Below are 21,939 nucleotides of genomic sequence, written 5' to 3'. Positions count from 1 at the left end.
TAGGGTGGGACTGGAGTCCATGTGACAGAGGGAAAGAGGGGGCCTGGCTAGGCCCACTCAGAGATGGCCTTTGAGCAGCCGTTCGGATAGCCTTCACATCCTTACCATTTCTGTGCCTCTGAGAGGGGTGGTGGTTGGCACCGGAAGTTCTGGCAACCAGTGAACCAGGTCCCTAGCACCTCCTCTTGCCTAAACCAGCTGAGACATAGCTTGTGCGTCAGTTTCCTCATCTGTAGTTGGGGGGTGGGGGGAAGAATAGGCAGGAAAACCCAGTGAGACTGGGTGGGAGGGGAGGATGGTGCAAGAGGTCTTACTAGAGGAGGTGTGCCCCAGAGTGGGTCCCAGGCAGGGGTCCTTCAGGCTGGGCCCCTTGCCTACCACCTTGTGGGGTTGAGGCTGGCCAAACCTCCCAGGGAATCTTCAGGCAGTTTGGTCTTGGCCTTGGAGTGGGGAGAAGGGAAGGGTGGTTTTCAGGCTGTTCTGCCCTCTTTGGGCCTATGGTTATAGTTTCTGGGGGCCTGCCTTATAAGTGCCCTGCCGGGGATAGACAGGCCAGCTGGGTAGGCTTAGTATGACTTAGTGCCCAGGAAGGGCCGGGTTGCCTGAGGACACTGCTCAGGGTGTGGGAGGCAGGGGATACAGCAGCTGTGTCTTCAGAGGCAGGATCAGGGGCCATTGGTCACGGAACAACTGGTGCCTCTTCTGGGCTCACTCCCACTGCCACAGGGCCCTCACCACCTACAGCCTCCAGGCTGCTGCTCTGCTTACAACCTTCAAGATCCAGTGCTGAGACTGGTCCTATGTTGCAGCTAGAACTCAGTCCCAGAGCAGGGAGTTGAGGGTCAGACAACTACTTGTAGGAGGAAAGTGGAAGTGTTAGTTGCTCAGTTGTGTCCGATTCTTTGTGACCCTACGGAATGTAGCCCGCCAGGCTCCTCCGTCCATGGAACTCTCCAGGCAAGAATACTGCAGTGGGTTGCCATTTCCTTCTCCAGAGGATCTTCCCAACTCAGGGACTGAACTCGGGTCTCTTGCACTGCAGGCAGATTCTTTACCTTCTGAGCCACCAGTGCCTCATACTAAATACCACACTGATAAATTCCAGGAAAAGCTGTCCCCAGGAAAGAGTTCAGAGACACATACACCTCACCCCAGGACCCAGCAGCAGGGGCCTAGGAAGTGACCCTGCCCTTTGCTTTCTTGGCCTCAGGAAGTTCTGCTTAATGTTTAACCTAAAGCCAGTAGGTTGAGTGGACTCCCTCTCTTGAACTCAAGGAAAGGGATTTCTGGTTTCAGCCAAGAACAGTAAGATCAGGGGGGTGGGCGCCAGAGAAGCCACAAGTTTCTCCCGCCTCTGCCCTGATCTTGGCCTGGTGGACCCCTACCCCTCCGCACTCTTGCCAGATCTCTGTGGCTTCACCTTGGTGAGGACAGGGACCATCTACTCACGTTTTTTTCAAGCTAGAGTGGGTGGTGTAGGGCAGAGGTGGGGAAAAAAAGGATACAGTGAGGGAGAAGGAGCTGTCTGACCTACAGAAATCTGCCTTCCCCTCTGCCTCTGACCCAGGGCAAGTTCCCAGGATCCGTCGGGCCTGGCTTCCCCATCTGTGAGATAGGACGGTGCTGGTCTCCAAGGGATTCTGAGAAATCCTGGGAACCGTGGGGTGGAGTCGGGATAACAAGTCACCCCAGTGCATTTGTCTCTAGAAAGGGCAGGGAATCCAAGCAAGGCTAGAAAACTCTTCCATCTCTCCTGGTGTAAAGGCACTGCCTCAGGCCAGGCCTGGGTCCTGGCGTTGGCTGGAGAATACTAGGGTGTCTAAGAGTTCCTGGCCAGCCTCGTCTAGAACATCACCACTCCGGTGAGGACTGGAGGCTCCCCGTGACTCACCTTGTTCCCCGCAGGCAGAAAAGTCTCCTACAAGAGACCCTTCTCTGGCTCCTCTAAAGCACGGAAGGCCCCACTCAGGCCCCACTCACCTTTCAAAGGTGCGCTTCACTCCTCTCTATTACTGTATCTTAAAAATACAGATCGGCTAAAGTTTTTAAGCTAACACTTCCTGCTATGTTTCCCTTCTCAATCCACCATCTTGAGGGCAAGGGTCCAGGTACCGTGGCCAGTGCAAAAGAGATTCAATTCTAAGTAGGTTTTTGTTTTTTTTTTCCCCCAGATTGTAAAATTTTGTTCCTATGGTAGAGCAGCAACAAATTATTTGAAGCCCCCTCCCCTCATCCTCGGAGATAGGGGCATCCTTTTCTTTGTGAGGATGCTAGCAGACCCAGAGAAGTTAGGGCAAGAGATTCAAAGTGAGGGTTCCCATCCGTTGGGAGTGGGGTGCTCCTGCACCTGCAGGCACCATGGAGACCTGGCCTCTGGGGCCCTTTCTAGCCCCTCTGCCCTCAGTTTCGGTGGTGGTGACCCTAGGATCACAGCTGAGATGGGGCGGAGTTGGTCTGTTTGTGTCCCTGTGAAGACTCTGTGTGTCCAGGAGGTGCCCCTGGGGTGGTTTCTGGGCGGTCGGAGGGGCAGCTCTTGACCTTGGTAGTGATTTAGGTGTGTCCCGTGTGAGCCCTGCAGAGAGCCAACTGCCAGGCCCTCTGGGCCAAAGAGGAGGGACAGTGTCCACTGGCTCCCAGGAGGTGGCGCCATAGGCCAGAGTAAGCCTGACAGCACTGGGCAAGTCAGACCGTGGGCGGGGTTAAGTCACAGCTGGTTGTGGGGCAGTCTGGGAGCTGGGAGAGGCTGGCTCCGGGAGGGTTTGGGATTTGCCAAAATGGCTGGGAATTGAGGCTGGGTCATTCAGCTCCTTTTCCAGGGATCACATCCTATTTCCCTCGACACCTCTGTTGCACAAGGTCAGGGGAAAGAAAGGTGAAGAAAGGGGCTGGCTCCAGCCCACAGTGGCAGGGGTGGGGAGGTCCTGTGGGAGGTGGCAGCAGCTTGTCCCTGGGTGTGCCTGGGGGAGAGGACCAGCTTAGTCCTGAATGCACCGCCCTCAGGGAACACGTGCCTGGGCTTGGGGGATGCGGAAGTGGCTGGAGTCCTCTTGTTTGAGGAGCACAAGGTGTACATGTGTGTAGTGGGGAGGCCAGCTCTGCGTCCCTGTGTCCACTACAGCGACTAGAGTGCAAATGAGAGCTGGAGGAGCGTCGGCTATGACCCCAGTGGCTCTGACTCAGCAGCCACTGTGCCTCCCGAGGCCAGCCCTGGGCCCCAGGCCTCTCCCCAGAGAGACCCTGGGCCAGGTAGGGCTAGGAGAGGGACACAGCTACCCCGTGAGCCCCAGGAGGATCTCTGGAGCAGATCCGGGGATGAGGGGGAGGGCTTGGTTGAAATGAGCAAAGACTGGGGGAGGGAAGGCTCAGTGGCAAGTGGAGGCTGTCCCCTGTTCAGCCTTACTAGGATTCCTCAGTCTGCACTATTAGCTTCTGGTCAGAAAGGCTACCATCTGGGAGAGCTGATGCCCATGCTGGGTCTGCCAACTGGGGGAGTTATCAGTACATAACTAGCGGTGGTAACCCAGATGCTTCTGTACAACGGACACCTGCTGCTACCCACCCCAGAATCTGGGGAGACCTGCGTGTGACTTCAGCCCTCGCCTGGTCGAGTCTGCTTTGCCCACACGCAGGGCTACAGGGCATGCCTGCAGTCCCTTCATGGAGGGTCAGCAGTCAGGGCCTCCAGAATCAGGACCTGGTTTGAGCATCAGGCAAAGGCCAGACTTGGAGACTGCAGCTTCAGTGAGGGTAGTGTGGGCTGAATGGTCTTAGTTTCTGCTGCATCCCTGGGGCCTAGCATGATGCTGTCTTTGTCCCAGGGCTCAAAAGTGCCAAATTGAACTGAAATTTAAGTTTAACTACATTGAATTGAGTGAAATTGAAATCATCCATCCCGAAAGAGGCCTAAGGGACTGTGGACCTTTCTACTTGTCAAAAGGGTTTTGTTTCACTGACCTGTGCTATTCTGTCTATTTTTCCTGGAAGGCAGGAACTGTTCCAGTGACTCCTGGAAGCTTCCTGGACAAACCAACCCTATGTTAATCCACTCTGACCAGGAAAAGACAAAGCTCAGTGCAGAGCATAGCTATGCCCCATGAAATCCCTGGTGGTAAAGGGTATATCTCAGTAATGTGCTTGGATTTGCAGTAGGAGAGCCACAGAGTCTCACGAGGTAGGGGTCCCTTTAAAAGACTTCCCTGAAGACTGTGGAACTGAGTCTGATGAAGGGGCTGAGCTAACTGTCCCTTTCCCGTGACCTGTCCAAGTCATGTCTGAACCTCTGTTGCCTGGAGTAGGACACATGGGCTCGTCAGGAGAGGGCATACAGACATGACTTGCCACCTGGGTCTGTTCCCCACCCCTTACCTCTGCATCTGTGGGACAGAGGTAGGTGGAGGCAACTCCATGGAAACTAGAATTCTAGTGGGAAGGATTGCAATGGGGATTGAGATAATATTTTCTATAGTTTATATGAAACCGTTTATATGCTTGTCTCTCCCATTCTGCAAACTGAACTCCTTGAGGGAAGGTCCCTTAGTCTTCACTGGGCCTGGTACTGAGTAAATACTGGCTTGGGACTGGCAGAAGGAGGATGAGTATGCGGGTATGCATGAATGAGATCCACAAAGCCAGCCTGGAAGCTTGTCTGAGGGAAGGCAGAGGGACAAGGAAGAGCAATGTATTTTGACTTGGGCACTTACAACTTGGAGAAAGCATGTCTTCATTATTTTTTTCTTGTCACAACAAGCCTTTGGAAGCACATAACTCTAATAGCAATGGGGCTTAATGAGCTTTCTTGGGAGCACTGCATGGGCGGTGGGGCTAGGTTGGTGATAAACATTTCTGATGATTTTTTCCCCCTGGTTCTTTTCACAGAATGCAAGTAAAGATTTGCACAGTGCAACAGGAAAGGAATTAGGCAGACGAGGCCTCTAGCAAGTTCTATACCTTTCAGTTTTGCTCCCTTTTCCTACTCTACCAAAGGCATGGCTCATCTGAAGCAACTAGTACACAAGCAAAAGTGTCCTGGCCAGCCCGGATGGGCTGCTGAGCAGGACACAGATCGATCGGGTTTCTTATTTGTAGCCAGCCTTATACCAGCCTGCGGCTTGCTTGGGGAGCTGCCTTATTGCTCGTGTTAGTGGGTGGTGCTGACAAACCTCAGCCAGGAGGGAAACCTGTTTCATCACGCTTCCTTCCTTCCTTCCTCTTCAGTTCTGTTTTTCCATCCCAGCGGAGGAATGCAGACAGGGATCCAGTTTCCTGAGTGGCTTCTCCCTGGGAGGTGAGACAGGCCTCAGCAGCAGTACAACAAAACAGGAGAGCAGAGAGGTCAGGAGACCCAGGAGCTGGCTCTCCCAGTCTTTCTCTCTGGAACAGTCCACAGCCCGTGACACCATGCCATCCAGAACTGTCCTCAGCCATCCATCGCATTCCCTCCCACCTCCATGCTCTCTGCCTCCTCTTCTTGCTGGCAAGGTTTGGCATTCTTTGTTACCCCCGTCGGCATCTTCATCTTTGGCTCCTGAGCCTCCCTGCAGAGGTCACCATGCTGAAAGTAGTGGCCTGGGATGAACTGGGCTCTGTAGGGGAGCAGGAAAGCCTCAGAGTTTGCACGCTGCCCATCCTGTGCCTGGGCTCGCCTGCATGGCGCCTCACCCATGGCCCAGCTGGCATCCGGGTGCAGGTCCCAAGGCCCTGCATCTCTTCAGGCTTTCGAGATTTGCCTCCCAATGACTAATCATTTCCACAAACTCCAGCAGCAAGTGGGCTCTGAACAGGCCTTTTTCTACCTGGAGAGATGTTTTTTTCCCCCCAGTTACATTTTCCTTCTGGTCTTCTTTGAGTGTTTGAGAGCACAGGCTGGAGAAGTCAGTGGATGAGTATCCATCCATCAGTTCTATTTTGGCATGTAGACTGATTCTCCTCCCATCTGGGCTTTCTCCAAAATGACTGCTGTGGGTCATATGTCACATCGAAGTGGGAAGAAAATACCTTTGGCAAGTGAAGTTTAGGGGGCTTGGAAACTTCTGTAGGGGCTCCAGGTCCATCCTGTCCCTGGCTGGTCAGCAGCTGGACCCAGGAGGAAATGGTACCAGACATCCCAACTGCTGGTTTGTATAAACTTAGAGATTTGTGCATTCACTTATCATGAAGTCAAGCCTAGTGAATACTCCTAGTTAGTATACGCAGCTCATCTATGACCCCTCTACCAGGAGATACTTTAGGCACAACCTCAGCACCCTCCCTGTTATTCATGAAGTGAATAACCCATACACAGTGATGCAGGAGCTAAATTCAAAGGTCCCTCTGGGGTCCTTGTAGCCTCTTGGTTGGTGAAGCCCTTGGAAGTGCCAGTGAGAGAAATGCCCAGAGCTGCCTAGAGAACTTAGCCCAACCAGCCATCCTAAAGCCCTGCTGAAGCCCAGCCCAGGGAATAGGACAAGCCAGACAATGTCCTGCTCTTGAAGAGCCCCCACTCTTAAGTCAGAAGGAAGGGAACAACTCCTGGAACAGTAAATAAAAACCAGAGACTAAGTCAGCGCCCCAGACCACTAGAGGTCAGCGCCATACTGTGGTCAGCAGGAGTCCCTGGGCCAAATGTGAGGGGTGGACGTGGACATGGCAGGCATGTTCCTGCGGATGTTTCTCAGAGGAAGTGAAATTGACAGTTGGAAAGGAGGACAGGGGAATCACTAACCCACACTTCCAGGTCTCCACTGCACTGTACCCTTTGTTGCCAAGGCAGCAGAGACTCTGGAGGTCTGCTAACAGCCAACAATCCACTCTGAGGAGGGCAACTCCCTAGGCCCGCTGCCCAGGTAGGGCTAATTATCCCCACTGGAACCAGGGGCACGCAGATTTAAATCTGTGGGAAGCCATAGCTCTTATGGCTTTTACAAAAACAAACATCCTTTTCTCCCCCACTTTCAAGCAGTCCAGCCCACACTGACTGGTGTCTCTGAAGCCAGAAGGGCCTGGGTCAGGCCAAGGTCAGGTCACTGGCCTGCTCATAGTGCCAGCGTACATGTTCTTCCCCAGGAGAAAAGATGTGGCACAAAATTCCCGAATCCCAGACCATCCACCAGAGAGACAACTAGTAATAAATTTGGTCGTGTGTACACCAGGCCCTTGTTCTTGTGTTTTATTTGTTTCAGCCACTCCACTTTCACAATCCCCCACATTAGAGGGGGCTAGTATTAAAACTTGGCAGGCTAGGACATGGAGGCTTGGTGAGTTTGTCAGTTGCCAAGGTCCCATCTGGGAAGTGGCAGGGCTGAGGTGTGGATCCTTGAGGAGCCTAGATACATATACTCACCAGACACAAAGATGATCGAAACACAGGAGGAAACACAGTGAAGACCATCATAACATGGGCAGAGAGGCTCTTGTTGTTCCAGGCAGTCAGAGTCAGGTAGTTAGGTCAGCAATCAGGCTTCATGGAAACTCCATCCTAGAGGTCACAGGGAGCAGATCAGTGTGCATGGGAAGGCCCAGCTAAGGTGTGTTCATAGGGATCCCTGAATTATTCCAGGTCAGGATAGAACTGCTGACATCCCATTTGATATATTCTCCATCATTAGGTTTCCCTGGTGGTTCAGACAGTAAAGAATCTGCCTGCACTGCAGGAGACCTGGGTTCAATCCCTGGGTTAGGAAGATCCCCTGGAGAAAGGCAAGGCAACCCACTCCAGTATTCTTGCCTGGAGAATCCCATGCACAGAGAAGCCTGGCACACTACAATCCATGGATCACAAAGAGTTGGACAAGACTGAGCAACTAACACTTTCACTTTTCACTTCCATCATTAGGAAAATTAGATGAGTTTGTAAAATAGGTGCAAGTTTACTTAAGTTCCTCTACACAGCTGTGATTTATGTAGTTTGGAATATCTTCTAAGAAATAAGCTCTCTCAGGAAAGCACAGGTTTATGTGAGAAGCAAGGAGTCAGAGTAGGATGCAAACACTGAAGTCTGTAAAAGTGAGGTATGGGAAAAGTAACTGGTAAGCTCTCAGGTCCATGCAGAGGCAGCCTGCAGCCCCTCATGTGACAGTCCCTGGGAACCACAGTTCAAAACCTCCAAGAAGTATCAACTCTCCCCTCTCCCCATCTCCAAGGTCACTGTCCCAGGGCATACTGAAGCAGCTTTCCATCTGGCTTCAGGCCAACCCTGACACACCGTCCACCTTTCCCAGGGGCACTTTCTGAGGTTCCCATCTCCCGGGACCAAGCCTGGGCCTGAATCCCAGATGGTTGCCACCATGCCACCTGGATAAAGTCTTCAATCCCCAGCCAGCCTTTGAGAACCTCATAACCAGCCCCATATCTCAGCATCCTTTAAAATCTCCGTCCTTCCATGACATTGTGCCTCTGAACACTCTTCGTTCGTTAGCGTTTCCAACTCAAACATCCTTTAACACCACACTCGGCGTCCCCTCTCTGAAGCCAGTTCCCACGAAGTCTGCCAAAAGCTGGGACACTGAAGTTACCCAAATGAGAGCTCCCACGCCCAAGTTCCCCGAGTCAGAAAGCGCCACCGACTCCAGGGCAGGGCACGGAGTGACGCCCCCACGGACCCGTTTTGTCCGTGTCCTTCCAATCCTGGTTAGGCGGGACGCTCCTACCAACTCTCGCGGCACACGCCTGGTAGCACTCGCCGGCCGCGTCGGCCTCGAAGGGCGCATGCGCCGGCGCCTATATCCCCGCGATCCAGCCTCAGGCTCGTGGACTAAAGTCCTCACAGGCCGGCGGGAGCGCGCGCACGCGTGGAGGTTGCGGGGGGGGGGGCGTGTGCAGAGAGGGGCACGCGAGCCGCGCATGCGCAGCGGCAGGCGGCGGCGCTAGCCGAGCTGGGAGATGGCGGCGGCGGCGGCGGCGGAGCGGAGCGTGTGAGAACCGCCCGGGAGCCGCCGGCCCGGGCCCTGTGCGACCCCGACCCCGCCCGCCCGCCTGCCCGCCATGGGCAACGAGGCCAGCCTGGAGGGCGGCGCTGGCGACGGGCCTCTGCCGCCCGGAGGCTCCGGCCCCGGCCCGGGCCCCGGTGCAGGGAAGCCGCCTTCAGCACCGGCAGGCGGAGGACAGCTCCCGGCCACAGGCGGGGCGCGGGCGACCGCCGGACCAGCCGGTCCAGGCCCCGGGCCTGCGGCTAGCCCGGGCAGGTAAGCGCGCGGCACAGTTCCCGGGGGCGGGGGGAGGAGGGCACGGGAGTGTGCAGCCTGAGGCGGAGGCCAGTGCCGGGGCCCACGACCCTGCAGTCTAGTCTGGACAGCGAGGTCGGACGTCCGGCCACACTTTGAACCCAGCTGGTCTGAGGGGGTGGCATGAGGGAGGGTGGTCGCGGGACGCAGCCCTCCCTTTACTGACGCCCTGCCTTAGTCTAAAGCATGATGCTGAGCGCAGGGTCAGTTCGGGCCTGCAGACCGTGACTTCGTCACGAACCCCAAATTCTCTTCACCCCCAATGCTGGGCTAAGGAGGGGCTTATGTAACCTCAGCCTGGTCCCTCCTCACTGGGGAGCAATGGGATGGAAAACGTCCTCCCTGTCTGCTGGTATCTGCCGTGTCCATTGTGTTGGGCCGAGGAAAGAGCACAATGGGAGTGGCTGTCAGGGAATATAAGTGTCACTGTGAGGAGCAGAAAGATGTGGAAGTAGTTGAACCATGAACTTGGTCATGCGCTTTCCTCAGGCATTTAGTAGCTAAAATCTTTGGAGGAGGGGAACTGGACACCAAAAGGTACTTATTTAGGCTCAACAGTACTAACAGGGTCATGTGCTTTCACCATGGTTTAGTGAAACACTTTAGGGTGAAGCAAAAATGCTGTTGAATCATCTAGAACCAAATATGTTCTGTTGCCTCATGATCTAGAGTCCCGCCTCAAATCAGTGACATGTTTTAAACAGAACATATCTGATCAAATACTATGAAACCAGCTGTTTAAAATGCATATGACGGTCCTATAAACAATTAAGTGGCAGTAAGTGCAATGGAAGGAAATGCCAATATATAATAAATCAGTCGACTGAAAACTCAGGAAAGCTAAGAGACAACAAGATAAAATGGAAGGCGTTATCTTCACAGCAGATAGACCCAGGGAGTAGCGAATCTGGGGTGTGCCTCGGATCCATGTGAGTCTGCTGATAAATGTTGCCTTGGTTTTTCTATGTGTCCCACAAACTGTAAGGGAGCATAATTTTTGCTTCTTCAGCTGCCCAACTGTGCCTCTCATGGGCTTATTTTCTCAGAAGTCATTTCTTAGATAATTAACGGTAATGAAAAGCGCTCAGTAGCCTGAAACCTGCCGCAGACAAGCCAGTGTGTGACCATCCCTATTAGAGGGGGGATTTGCCCATTTTACATTTGCTTTTTTGGTAATGCAGTTGTAGAGCACACAGTTCTTAGCACTGCAAATACTGTCCATTTTGCTGCGTGTTCAGCTGCTCTTTGAGTTTTAGCTCGAGGGAGGCTCACTCAGGCTTTAGAGCACTCCCTCCAAGGGAAAACCTCTACAGCTGTGTGGAAAAACACCTTGTTACTGGGAGTTCTCTATGTGGGAAACTTGATGTTTCCCTTCTGGTAACCAAGCAGGCTACTCTGCTTATCATTTATCTGATGTTGCAGAGCCAAGCATATGAAAATTTGGAAAGACTTGGACAGCTCAAAGAGATAGGAAGAAGCTAGTGTCTATCCATATTCCTTTTCAGTATTTCTTTTGTACCCTGTCTACGTGTTCTACTACAGGACAGACCCATGAACCTCTGTGGGGTAGGGAATCATGGGCTCCTGCTGGATTTAGCAGTCACATAATTTTGCTCTTGGCTGTAAGCAGTGGATACACATGGGCCTGTTTAGCTATGGTCCTACAGCTATCAAGCTCAGAGGGTGAGCTGGCTGTTTGTCACCAAAGCTGGGGATTGGAGGCCCTTAGGAGATGGGGTTTACTCTTCCAGCTGATATTCGCTTGTCTGGGCACCTCAGCCGAGCCGCACCTCCATGATATGTCTCTCCTTCAGCATCCGAATAGCTTCACTTCCTCTCACCCAGCGTCTCAGGTACCTAATGCCAAATTTAGCATGTTCTGTTCTGAGATGCTGCTGAACAGATTGGCCCATTGATGGAGAAAAAGCCCTGTGGCATGTGCTTCTGGGCATTCGGGATAGAGCATTGGCATAGTTTCAAGCCAGCTTGTGAATTTGGAGGAATTACATGGTGAATAGAGGTAGGTGGAGGGTCAGATAAGGGGAAGATCATTTTACTGACCCCAGAGGGGAATGGAACTGAGGCTCTGGGGGACTGGACTCCTGGCTCTTTCCTGTTGCTGTATTACCCTTTGTCACCTCAGGCTGAATTAGTCTTTTCCTCCTCATACTGAACTGACTTGGGCCCTGCGAGGGGCCTGCTTCACCATTTGAGGCTGAAGAGCTCGGCTAGGTGCCGGCTTCTGTGAGTAGCAGTGCCGCCACACCCATAGTGCTGCCTCTTAACCTGTTTGGATGATATGGCACTTTGGGCATCAGAGAGTCTCTCAAGGCAGGGCTCTCTGCTTCTGGTCCCAGGGCCACATGCACAGTTACATAGGTTGTGCCTTCCCTGAGGAGTGCCAGATCAGGGAAGGCTGAACTCTGTCTCAGGCTCCAAGTTCTATGCCTTGGTGTGGGCTGCATCTTCCTGCAGGAAGGGGCACCTTTCAGTTATTCATTCATTCAGTTCATTTTATGGCTGAATGCCTGATGTTCAGTGAAGGTCCTGAGTTGATGGGATTTTTACCTGTACACAAACCAGTTCAAGAGAAACTTTATCAGTTCTCCAGAAAGCACCTTAAAAAATTTTCTCAAAGAAGCCATGTAGACCAGTAGCGACATGTTTAATCAACACCAGCTCTGTGGACTTGCAGAGCTTTGACATTTGCAAACTGATCTTTAGTCAATCAAGCGAGGTATATTTACCAGTATCAAGAGCAAGCCCTGTGCTGGGCTTTGTGGAGGATCTGGAAGGATATACAGTGCTCCCCTGGCCTCTAGCATCTCACAGTCTGGTTGGTCAGAAAGCTCTTGAAGGGCTCTTGGAGAATATGGAAGGATCCTAGGAGTGACACTGTAGGCAGCTCAGTGTCTGAGGAGTATTCAAGTAGGTAATGCTTATAGAAGGGTTGTCAAGTGAGAAGAGTAGAGAGGCAGAGCCCGGCTTCAAAAGAAGGAGAATCCCAAGTCTCCTTGGGAAAGTAAGGGGGGTGGTCCTGAGAGGTAGAGAGAGGAAGAAATGACATGAGGCATGTGGTCTACACAGGCAGAGACTGGAGCTGAGTGCAGGGGTGTGAAAAACTGCAGCAAGCCAGATAAGGCGCCTCCTTGTTACCCCATCAAAATCAGTGATCAGTGCTGAGCTGTCACTCACTTCCAGACCATATGCCAGGGAGACATCTTGAGCCCAATGCAGCTGGGCACAGAGAGCCTGGGCATTTGTTGGAAGGTAGTCGAGGCTGCCCTGAGAATCACACCCAGAGTTCCTTTCTCAAGATAGGTTTGCCATAATGATATCTCAAAGATAAATTAATGAATGAATAACCAGCTTTGTCAGGCAAAGTATCTCTGGTCTGAGATTAGCCAGACTTGTTATACTATATCAGCTAACAGTCAGGCTCTAGAAAAATCTGGGATTAATTTGTAAGGCCAGAAAGAAAGGATACAGTTATTGGGTTTAGAAATAATGGGCCTTTATCATTTAGAGATTATGTTAGGCCACTAGATTCTCATGCAGGACATGTCATGGAGTTTGTGCTAAAGTGACCCTAATATCTGGATGGTGATGATGTCAAAAACTCACCCTAAGAGGGAAGCCATTTTTACATTTCTTGCCTGGGAGAGAGGGGCAGTTCTGATACTATAGCTGTTTGTAGCATTGGTAAGCGGAGAACGCAATGGCACCCCACTCCAGTACTCTTGCCTGGAAAATGCTATGGACAGAGGAGCCTGGTAGGCTGCAGTCCATGGGGTCGCTAAGAGTCGGACACGACTGAGTGACTTCACTTTCACTTTTCACTTTCATGCATTGGAGAAGGAAATGGCAACCCACTCCGGTATTCTTGCCTGGAGAATCCCAGGGACGGGGGAGCCTGGTGGGTTGCCGTCTATGGGGTTGCACAGAGTCGGACACGACTAAAGCGACTTAGCAGCAGCAGCAGCAGCAGCGTTAGTAAGACTGATAAGATGCCATAGGTCCAAAAAAAAAAAAAAAAAGCTATGGATGTGTTAGGGAGAGAAAGTCTATTTTATTTAAAGTTTTTTTTTATTATGGAAAATTTCAAACACGCACACATTAAAGTAGAGAAAATAAGTTAAAGAACTGCCATGTTCCCATTGCCCAGCCACAGCCATCATCAACTCACAGCTGACCAAGTTTATCTATCTCCGTTCCTCTACTTAAAGCATCTTCAATGGAAGCATCTTCCAGATATTCCCAACATTTCAACATCAGTGTTTCAGTGTATATTTCTAGGAAATAAGGGCTTTGGGGTCTTGCCTGGCCGTCCAGTGGTTAAGACTTCATGCTCCCAATGCAGGGGACACAGGTGTGATCCCTGGCCGGGGATCTAGGGGGCTTCCCAAGTGGCATTAGTGGTAAAGAACCTGCCTGCTAATGCAGGAGACGTAAGAGATGCAGATTTGATTCCTGGGTTGGGAAGATCCCCTGGAGGAGGGCATGACAACCCACTGCAGTATTCTTGCCTGGAGAATCCCCTGGACAGAGGAGCCTGGTGGGTTACAGTCCATAGGGTTACAAAGAGCTGGACACAACTCTTTGTGTCCAGTGACGTTAGCACACGCTCACGGGAAACTAAGCTCCGGCATGCTGCATGGTGAGGTGAAAAAGAAAGGAAATAAGGGCTTTGTATAAACATTACCACAGCACCATGATTACATCTAAAGAGAGTAACAATCTCGTCTTAACTTCAGTGAATATTCCATCAGGGTTCAATTTTTTGGGATTATTTTATTAATTTATTTTTATAATGGTTTGTTTGAATGTAATCTGAACAAGGTCTGCACATAGCATTTGTTTGCTACATCTCTTCAGTTTCTTTAAATCCATAAGTTCCCCTTGTGATTTATGATTGGCTGTGTGGTTTTTCCTGTGGTTTCTCACACACACACAGACACACACACACACACAGACACACACACACACTCATATTCTGGATTATGCTGATTATATCCCTGTGTCATTTAAGATGCTCCCCTGTCCCATATTTTTTCTCAAAACAGGGAATTACATCCAGAAGGCATTCAGAATCAGATCAGGGTTTTTTTGGCCATGAAATCCTAGCTTTTTAAGAAAGAGTTTGCTGAGCACGTCTGATTGGAAGGGGCTAGGAGTTTGTTGAAAGAAGATCCAGACTTTGGACTAGCTTGAGAACAAAGAACGATTCCATGGGTCATTTTCCCATTCTTTTTCTAAAGTTCTCCTTCCACCGAGTTGGTTTGGTTCTGAGTTTAAGAAGTCAAAGCCTTCGGATCCCCTGGGTCATGCCTTTTCACTCCAGTGTCATAGGTGGAGCCTTCCCTGTATGTGTATTTTATATACTGTATATGTATTAGTAGCTGCCAGGAGACAAGATTTGGGGCTCCAGTAAATCCTCCCTTTTCTCCTAGGTCTTGCTCATTTCAATGGGCCCCTTTCCCCTTGTCTGTGATGGAGGCGGGGAGGGACAGACCTTGCTATGTGTGGGTTACTTGGGGAGAATCTGTTCCTGGAGCCTGTGGCCTGTGTGCAGTGAGTTGGGGCTGACTCTGGAGGTAGACTGGCAAAGTGGTCATAACAGTTATAACTACCACTGCTGGGTGCCTGCTCCATCACAGTCATTCCTCTAGGTGTTTTACACACACTTATTCCTCACTCCGGGCTTCCCAGGTGGCTCAGCAGTAAAGAATCTGCCTGCCAATGCAGCAGACACGGGTTCGATCCCTGGGTCAGGAAGATCCCCTTGAGTAGGAAATGGCTACCCATCCTAGTATTCTTGCTGACAGAATCCCCATGGACAGAGGAGCCTGGCAGGCTACAGTCCCTGGGATCAGAGTCAGACACTACTGAGCTACTGAGCATGCACACATTCCTCACTCCACCTACCTGGCCATGCAGCTCTCCCAGGCTGTCTGTCCTGGCCTTACCTGCCCTTCCTGCCCAGGGATTCACTTTTTCAAAAATGGTGAAATGGTGAGTGGAGACCTGCATGCCTGCAGCAAGGGCCGAGTGTCACACTAGGACTGGAAGCCCTCCTGGTCAGCCGGGCCTCAGTGGACACTCCAGCTGTGGGGACTCCCATCTCAGTTGATGCCTGAGTGTCATGCGGGTGTTGGTCCTGCCTCTGGAGGACTTGCTCAGGCTCCTTTCCAACAGGGCCATCTGCCGTCTCCACTGACCAGTGTGGTGGTGGGAGGTGGTGGAAGCTGGGGGATGACTTGAGACCCTGGCCTGTGTTCAGGGAGATGGAATTCTGGTGACCCACCCACTGAGGATTGGGGCCTGTCCTCTTCTGGTATTCTCTGAGCCCATGCTCTTATCCTTGAGCCTGTGGGACAGCTGGGCCTGTGGGACGGAGCCAAGGTGCATGTTCCGATTCCCCTGTGCTGTGCCTTGGGCACCCAGGCTGCTCTCAGGGCGGCTCTGATCTCTCCTTCCTGTACTTTGCTGTTAGGGGTATCTGGGGTTCTTAAGAGAACTTTGCTGTAGCAGACATCTCTTACCTGGTATCCCCACTTCTTTCTAACAAGAGGCTCACCTGGAAGCATATTGCAAGTCTCCAGGGCATTGTAGGTCACCCCTGGGGTTAAATCCAGATTTCTTTGAAGCGACCTGGCTACTTCTGAAGTGGTGGGACTACTGTCAGGGCCAAAGGTGAGGATGAGATTTTCCCTAAGGAGTTGTAGAAGGGCTTGGTCTCAACCACTGAGGGGATCACGGAGCCTCCACAGATTGTCCAGGAGCTCACACAGGGCTCACTGGGCCTGGTCCCGTCTGGCACCGCCCCTTGTACCCAGAGGAGCCCAACCTCTCCACTGCCCCAGGCTCAGGGAGGGGGGCTGTCCCCCCAAGGATGCTGGAAGAACCAGTAAGACATTGGGTGCTTTGAAAAAAAGGGGAGGTAAGGAAATTTGCTGGTAGGCACATCCATACACTGGATACATTTGTGTGTGCTGGTAGGTAATCGGGGTCGTCTACACTTTTCATATATGGGAGTGGATATGAGGAGTCATATATGTGAGGGATGTCTATGGTTAAATTCTACTTAGACGTAGGACTTTAAAGTGAAGTTCATCCATGTATTCTGGAAATCTTTGCTCAACAGCTACCAGATGCCTATCCCTGGGTGAAACGAGAGGAACAAAGAAGAGCTCAGGAGGTGGGCTCTGCCCTCAAGGGGCTCACAGTGCAGTGGGAGAGAAAGAGACACTTCAGTTCAGATCTTTACCCTCGCCTTCCTTAAATTAGAGTTCGCTCCTGCCTTTGTCTCACAGAGGTAAGGGGAAAGAGCGCACCATGAAAAAGGGTTGTATCATTTCATCTTCTAAAATAGTAGAGCACATATTTGTATGATGTTTTACAGCTTACAAAACACATTCACAGCACTGACTTACTCTGTTGGGAGCTCCAAAGGTCTAACATGAGAGATTCAGAAGAACAGCCAGCTTCGCTGACTTTAGCAAACCCAAATGCCATACACTGAGCACAGCTGGAGAACCACGTCACTTCCCTGCCTCCTGCTCTCGGAAGATGGAAAATTTAGCAAGAGGATGGCGAGGGCTTTGAGGACAGGGAAGAGATCTGGAAGTAGGACATTGGAGCAAAGGAGAGGGTAGGGTGGGGTGGGGGATGAAGAACAGTGGAGACTTCCTGGGCGGTGGGAAAGGGGGGTCAGAAACTCAGGTCCTGACATTGAGTCCTGAAATGGACTGTACCTGTGGGCTCGGTCCTCGGTTTTTTTCCATCTGTAAACTGAGAAATTTAACTAATCTCCGAAGTCCCCTCCACCTCTGACAGCTTATTTCTGTGAGATGATTGAAAAGGAAAGGGGAAGCTTCCCGCTGTTCAGCTTCGCAGAGTAGAGAAAACAAGTCCAACCGGCCGCCTTTAGGTTAATTAGAAGAGCTTTAAATGAAGAGGTTTGCTCTCCCATTGTGGCCCGGAGATCTTCCGGAGTGGACAAAATGACTTCACAATCAAGCCGGGAGCCAGGAGGGGGACTGGCTGCCGCCTTGCCACTTGGTCGCTCCTGGTAAGCAGGGGCTCTTGAAAAGTTGACGGCCTCCTACTGACTTGGCCGGCCGGCCAGCAAGGCGCCCAGCCAGGCCGGCAGAGCCTGCTGCTGGCGCCCCGTCCCCAGCTGTGCTTGACGGCTCACCCCCTGAGTGTTGTCCCCTCCACATCCCACAGGAGCTCTGGCAGCAGCCTGTGTGCTCATGACGTCCAGGGGAGCAGGGGTTGGCAAACCCTTCATGGCGGGGGAGGTGGGGCATGGGAGGGGCTGGCCTGAAGGAGACCCTAGTTCTGCCCTCTCCAGTCAGGCAGCTGTGAGGCTTCCTCCACTTGTAGAGCGAGGAGATGGATGTGGTCCTCTCTGCAGTTTCTCCTGCAGCTGTGTGGGTTCTGTGGCTCAGGCCAGGTCTCCTCCAATGTCGTCTGGCCTGTGAGGCCAGTTCCTTCAGGAGCATGTTTGAGCTTTAGCACGTGATATGTTTGCTCTGTCCTCCTGTTATCCTGAGCATCTAATCAAACCCCTAAGGGATGCCAGGACGGTGGCTTCCATATTCCCCAGAGGTAGGAGCTCCGCCTTGGTGTGACTTTCCCAGTGGTCTGGGCCTTTGCTCCCGCCCAGGCAGATGACCCCCATGTTGGGAAGTTCTCTTCTCCCTTTGTGGGTCTGCTTGCACCTCCCGTCTCTTGGTCCTGGCTGCGCCCTCAGGCCCCACGGACTTACCCGCTACAGATTTGGCAGGATCGCACAGTGCTCTCACCTCCTCAACCCCGGTCCTCTCTCGAGACGACTTCTCCAGCTCCCGTGGCTGGGAAGTGGCTCTGGGACCCTTGATGACCTGGGCTATCCGCCTAGGGCTGTCAGATCCTGAGGCCAGGGAGGCTCGGAGAACAGGGCTCAGCAGGTCACGTGGACTGTGAGTGACGCACTCTGAGGATGAGGCGCCTTGGCTCATGCAGCCTGCAAACACCACCCTCCACCTTCCCGAGCGCTCCGTGGCACTGCACCCCACGGTTGTCCAGCCTCATTCTGGGCATCTCATCGTGAAGGCTGGGTTCCCTCCTTTCTGGGCTTGTGCGACCTGAGTGTGAATCTTTGGGGGTTCTGCAGGGGTCCCTGACATGACTTCTCTGGTTGCACTTAAAGATCCCTTCCAACCTAGTGAGACCCCTTTTGGATCCTGATTCTTACCTCTGAATTGGGGTAATAACTAAGGCAGTCATTGTTTTGGTAATTATGTTATGAGAACTTCTCCCCTTCCTATGGCCCCTCGAGTCCACTTTCCAAACCCATTTGTCTGCTCTTGAGTGGCCAGTGTTGGGTTCTAGAGGCCACAGCCTTGCCGGCTTGGGTTTGGAGCGGTGCCAGCTGAGGATGGTGGCAGAGTCAGGGCTCGAATGGCGAGGCAGCCACTGCTGGCACCTTTGCCATGGCAGACCCGGTGCAGGCTTGTCCTTCCCTGGTGGCCAGGTCATGCTGGCCGCTCTTTAGGGTGCCTTGGCCTTTGGCTCTATAGGTTAGATGTCCCTGGGACAGCAGATGCTCTGAAGATGAGTTTCAGACACACATAAAAGGAGAAAAGATAACAGGGTGAACTCCCTCCTATGAACCCATCACCCAGCATCAGCAATGATCAATGTTTCACCAGCTTGTTTCATATATATTCCTCCCACTTTTTTTTTGGCTGGAGTATTTTCAATCAAAATCTTAACATATAATTTGAGTCATAAATACTTTAGGATGTACCTCTAATAGTTAAAAGATATTTTTATTTTCATCCAGTGACATCACAGACAACAAAGTTAGTAAATTCTTAATATAACCTAATACCTAGTCCATGTTCAGTTTTCCTTGATTATCTCAAAAATGACTTTTTATTTTTAATTTTTTAAATTAAACTTTTTTTTAGCAAGAGAAAAGATAGATTTTTATTTATGTATGTCTGGGGGAGTTCAGAGAAAAATGTGATTTCCAAAAATGACATTGTAGAGTTTTTTCTTTCACATCAGAATGCAAACAAATCTTGCATGTATATAGACTGATATGTATATATATATACATATATATATATGTTTGTTTCAAAATAATAAGATAGCTATTTTTACTAGCAGTAATACTAATGAGTATAGTTTAAGATTCCCTTGTGGTTTCTTTTGTCCTTAGCTTATATCTTTTCAGGAATTTGTAGTCAAAGTTTGTGTTCTAGAGTTATTATAAATGATTCTTCTCTGTCTAGTTATGCTATTAAGAGGATATACAATTAAGTTTGTTTTTCCAGTTTGTGTTCAGCTTGTCGAGATTGCTTTTTGATCACTTATCTGTTGCCACTGTCATACTGCACAATAAATCAACCAAACTTAGTGGCTTCAAAAACAGTTTTTTTGGTGTGTTTTTTTTTTTTTTAATTCTCACTCATGCATTTGCCTGCTGGCTAGAATTCACTGATCTAGGCTGGACTCCAGGCTGCAGGTGAGTCCAGGTCTGCTCCGTGTATCTCCCATCCTCCTCAGATAGCAGGCTGGCCAGTGCGTGGTTTTCCCATGGTGATGACAGATGCACAGGAGGGCATGCCTAACCACACACACACATTCCGAGCCACTGCTTGAAATGACACATCTACTAATATTTCTTGAGTCAAAGCAATTCATAGTTAAGCCCAACATCAAGGTGTGGTACTGTAGTTACAATGGCAATATAACAAATTACCCCAAAAGTTAGTGGTATAAAACATCATTACTTTGCTCATAGATTCTGTAGGTCAGAAATTGAGGCAGAGCACAGAGGGATGGTTATTTCCGCTCTACAATGTCTGGATCTTCAGCTGGAAGACTTGAAGGCTGAGGACTGGAATCATGTGACATGTCTTCGTCATTAATATGTCTTACAGCTTAGGCTGGCTGTTAGCTGGGGCCCTCAGTACTTCCCCATGCGGACTAGATTGAGCTTCCTCACAACATGGTTCCTGGGTTCCAAGGGTGTCCAGAGAAAGGAAGCAGGTAGAGGCTGCGCTGCCTTTATTGTTGTTGTTTAGTTGCTAAGTCATGTCCATCTCTTTTGTGACTCCATAGACTGTAGCCTGCCAGGCTCCTCTGTCCATGGAATTCTGTAGGCAAGAATACTGGAGTGGGTTGCCATTTCCTTCTCCAGGAGATCTTCCCAACCCAGGGATCACCGTTTGTTTTCTCCTTGGCAGGCTCCTGCCTTTCCCTGGTGGAAAGCTGCCAGGGAAGCCCACCTCCTTTATTACCTAATCTCAACAGACACGTTGTTACTTCTGCCACATTCCATTCATTGGTGCAGTCACAAAGTCCTGCCCAGATTTGAGAGGGGGAGACAGACTCCATCTCTTGATTGAAACTGTCCAGGTTCTATAAGAGCATATGAGGGAATTCCCTGGTGGTCTAGTGGTTAGGACTCTGCGCTTCCACTGCAGGGGACATGAATTCCATCCCTGGTCAAGGAACTAAGATCCTGCATGCCATGTGGCTTGGCCAAAAAAAAAAAAAAAAAAAAAGAGCATATGAGACTGGAAATCTTGCTGAGATTATTTTCAAAAATAGAGTCTGCTGCAGCTGGAAAAATACACTGCACCTCTAGTGGGAAAAATTGCAGAGTCACATGGTAAAGAACAGAGATCCAGGGAAGGTAAAGATTGAAGAACAATGCCATCTACCCTATTTTTTCTTTTTCACTTAATTTTCTTAAAATTATGTACAACTTTCATGTGATTCCAAATAAAACAAGGTGTACTGAGAGAGGGCTAGTTCCATCTTGTTCCCTTCCACCTTTTCTCTGCCTGCCCTGATAAGAAACCATTTTTATTAGATTGTTTCTCTTTGAAAATGCAAGGAAAAAATACATTTCTTTACTTTTCTTTTCTATATATGAGTCAACAAACCCTAAACACTATGCTATACTTTGCCTTTTTTTCGCTTAATGTATCCTGAAGATCATTTCCTAGCAGAATACAGAAGTCCTCCTGATTGCTTTTTCCATGTGTACGCTGCTCTAGCATGCGGTCATGCCATGGTTAATCCATGAACATCAGCCCGTGTCCACTCTTTTGCTCTTACAAGGAGCACCACAGTGAGAAACCTGGTGTATATGTCATTTGTATTTTTACCAGTGTGTCTATGGGATACTTTACCAGTGTATCTATGGGATACATTGTGTTTTTTCCAGTGTACCTATGGGTTAGTTTCCTGTTGGATGTGGAAACAAAATGGTAAATGCATGTTTTTCTCTGTGTTGCCAAGTCTGAGGGGCAAAGGCGGAAGCTGGGAGCGAGTGAGGGGTTTGGACAGTATTCAGGTGTGAGAGAATGGTCACTGGATGAGGATGAGGATGGAGTGATGGGGAGTGGGGAGGAGCCTGAGAGTGCTGAAAAGTGCTCAACTGCTGAATAGATTCTGGATGTAGAGTCAGCTGGGTGGCTGGAGAGTTGACTGTGAAGAGTTGGAAAAAGAGAGGAGTCAGGAAGACCCCTGAGTGTCTGTGTACACTGGTGGCAACAAGGATGGATCTAAGATCAGGATTTTGTTCCAGGACAGCTTGTGTTTTAGGGGCATCCAGGAGAGATGTTAAGTAGGCAGTGGGGTCGTTAAGTCTGGTCTGGGCTAAAAAAATAAAGCAGCATTTCACCTGCAAATGCTTTAATATTAATGCCACTTGGTTCCTACAAGCACTCGGAGT

The 21,939-nt window shown here is 50.6% G+C and overlaps 1 protein-coding gene across 1 annotated transcript in view; it reads left to right on the top strand.

The window, feature by feature from the left end:
* The first annotated feature begins 8,958 nt into the window (after positions 1-8,958).
* The window catches only part of BSN (bassoon presynaptic cytomatrix protein), a 75,073-nt gene continuing 62,092 nt past the window's right edge, over positions 8,959-21,939 (top strand). The window contains exon 1 of the mRNA XM_061129205.1: positions 8,959-9,158. Coding sequence (XP_060985188.1) covers positions 8,959-9,158 — 200 coding nt within the window. The remainder of the gene's footprint in view (positions 9,159-21,939) is intronic.

Source organism: Dama dama, chromosome 24, assembly GCF_033118175.1.
Source record: "Dama dama isolate Ldn47 chromosome 24, ASM3311817v1, whole genome shotgun sequence".
Lineage (NCBI taxonomy): Eukaryota > Metazoa > Chordata > Mammalia > Artiodactyla > Cervidae > Dama > Dama dama.
The sequence above is the reverse complement of the archived record's forward strand: the minus strand, read 5'-3'. Positions and strand labels throughout refer to the sequence as shown.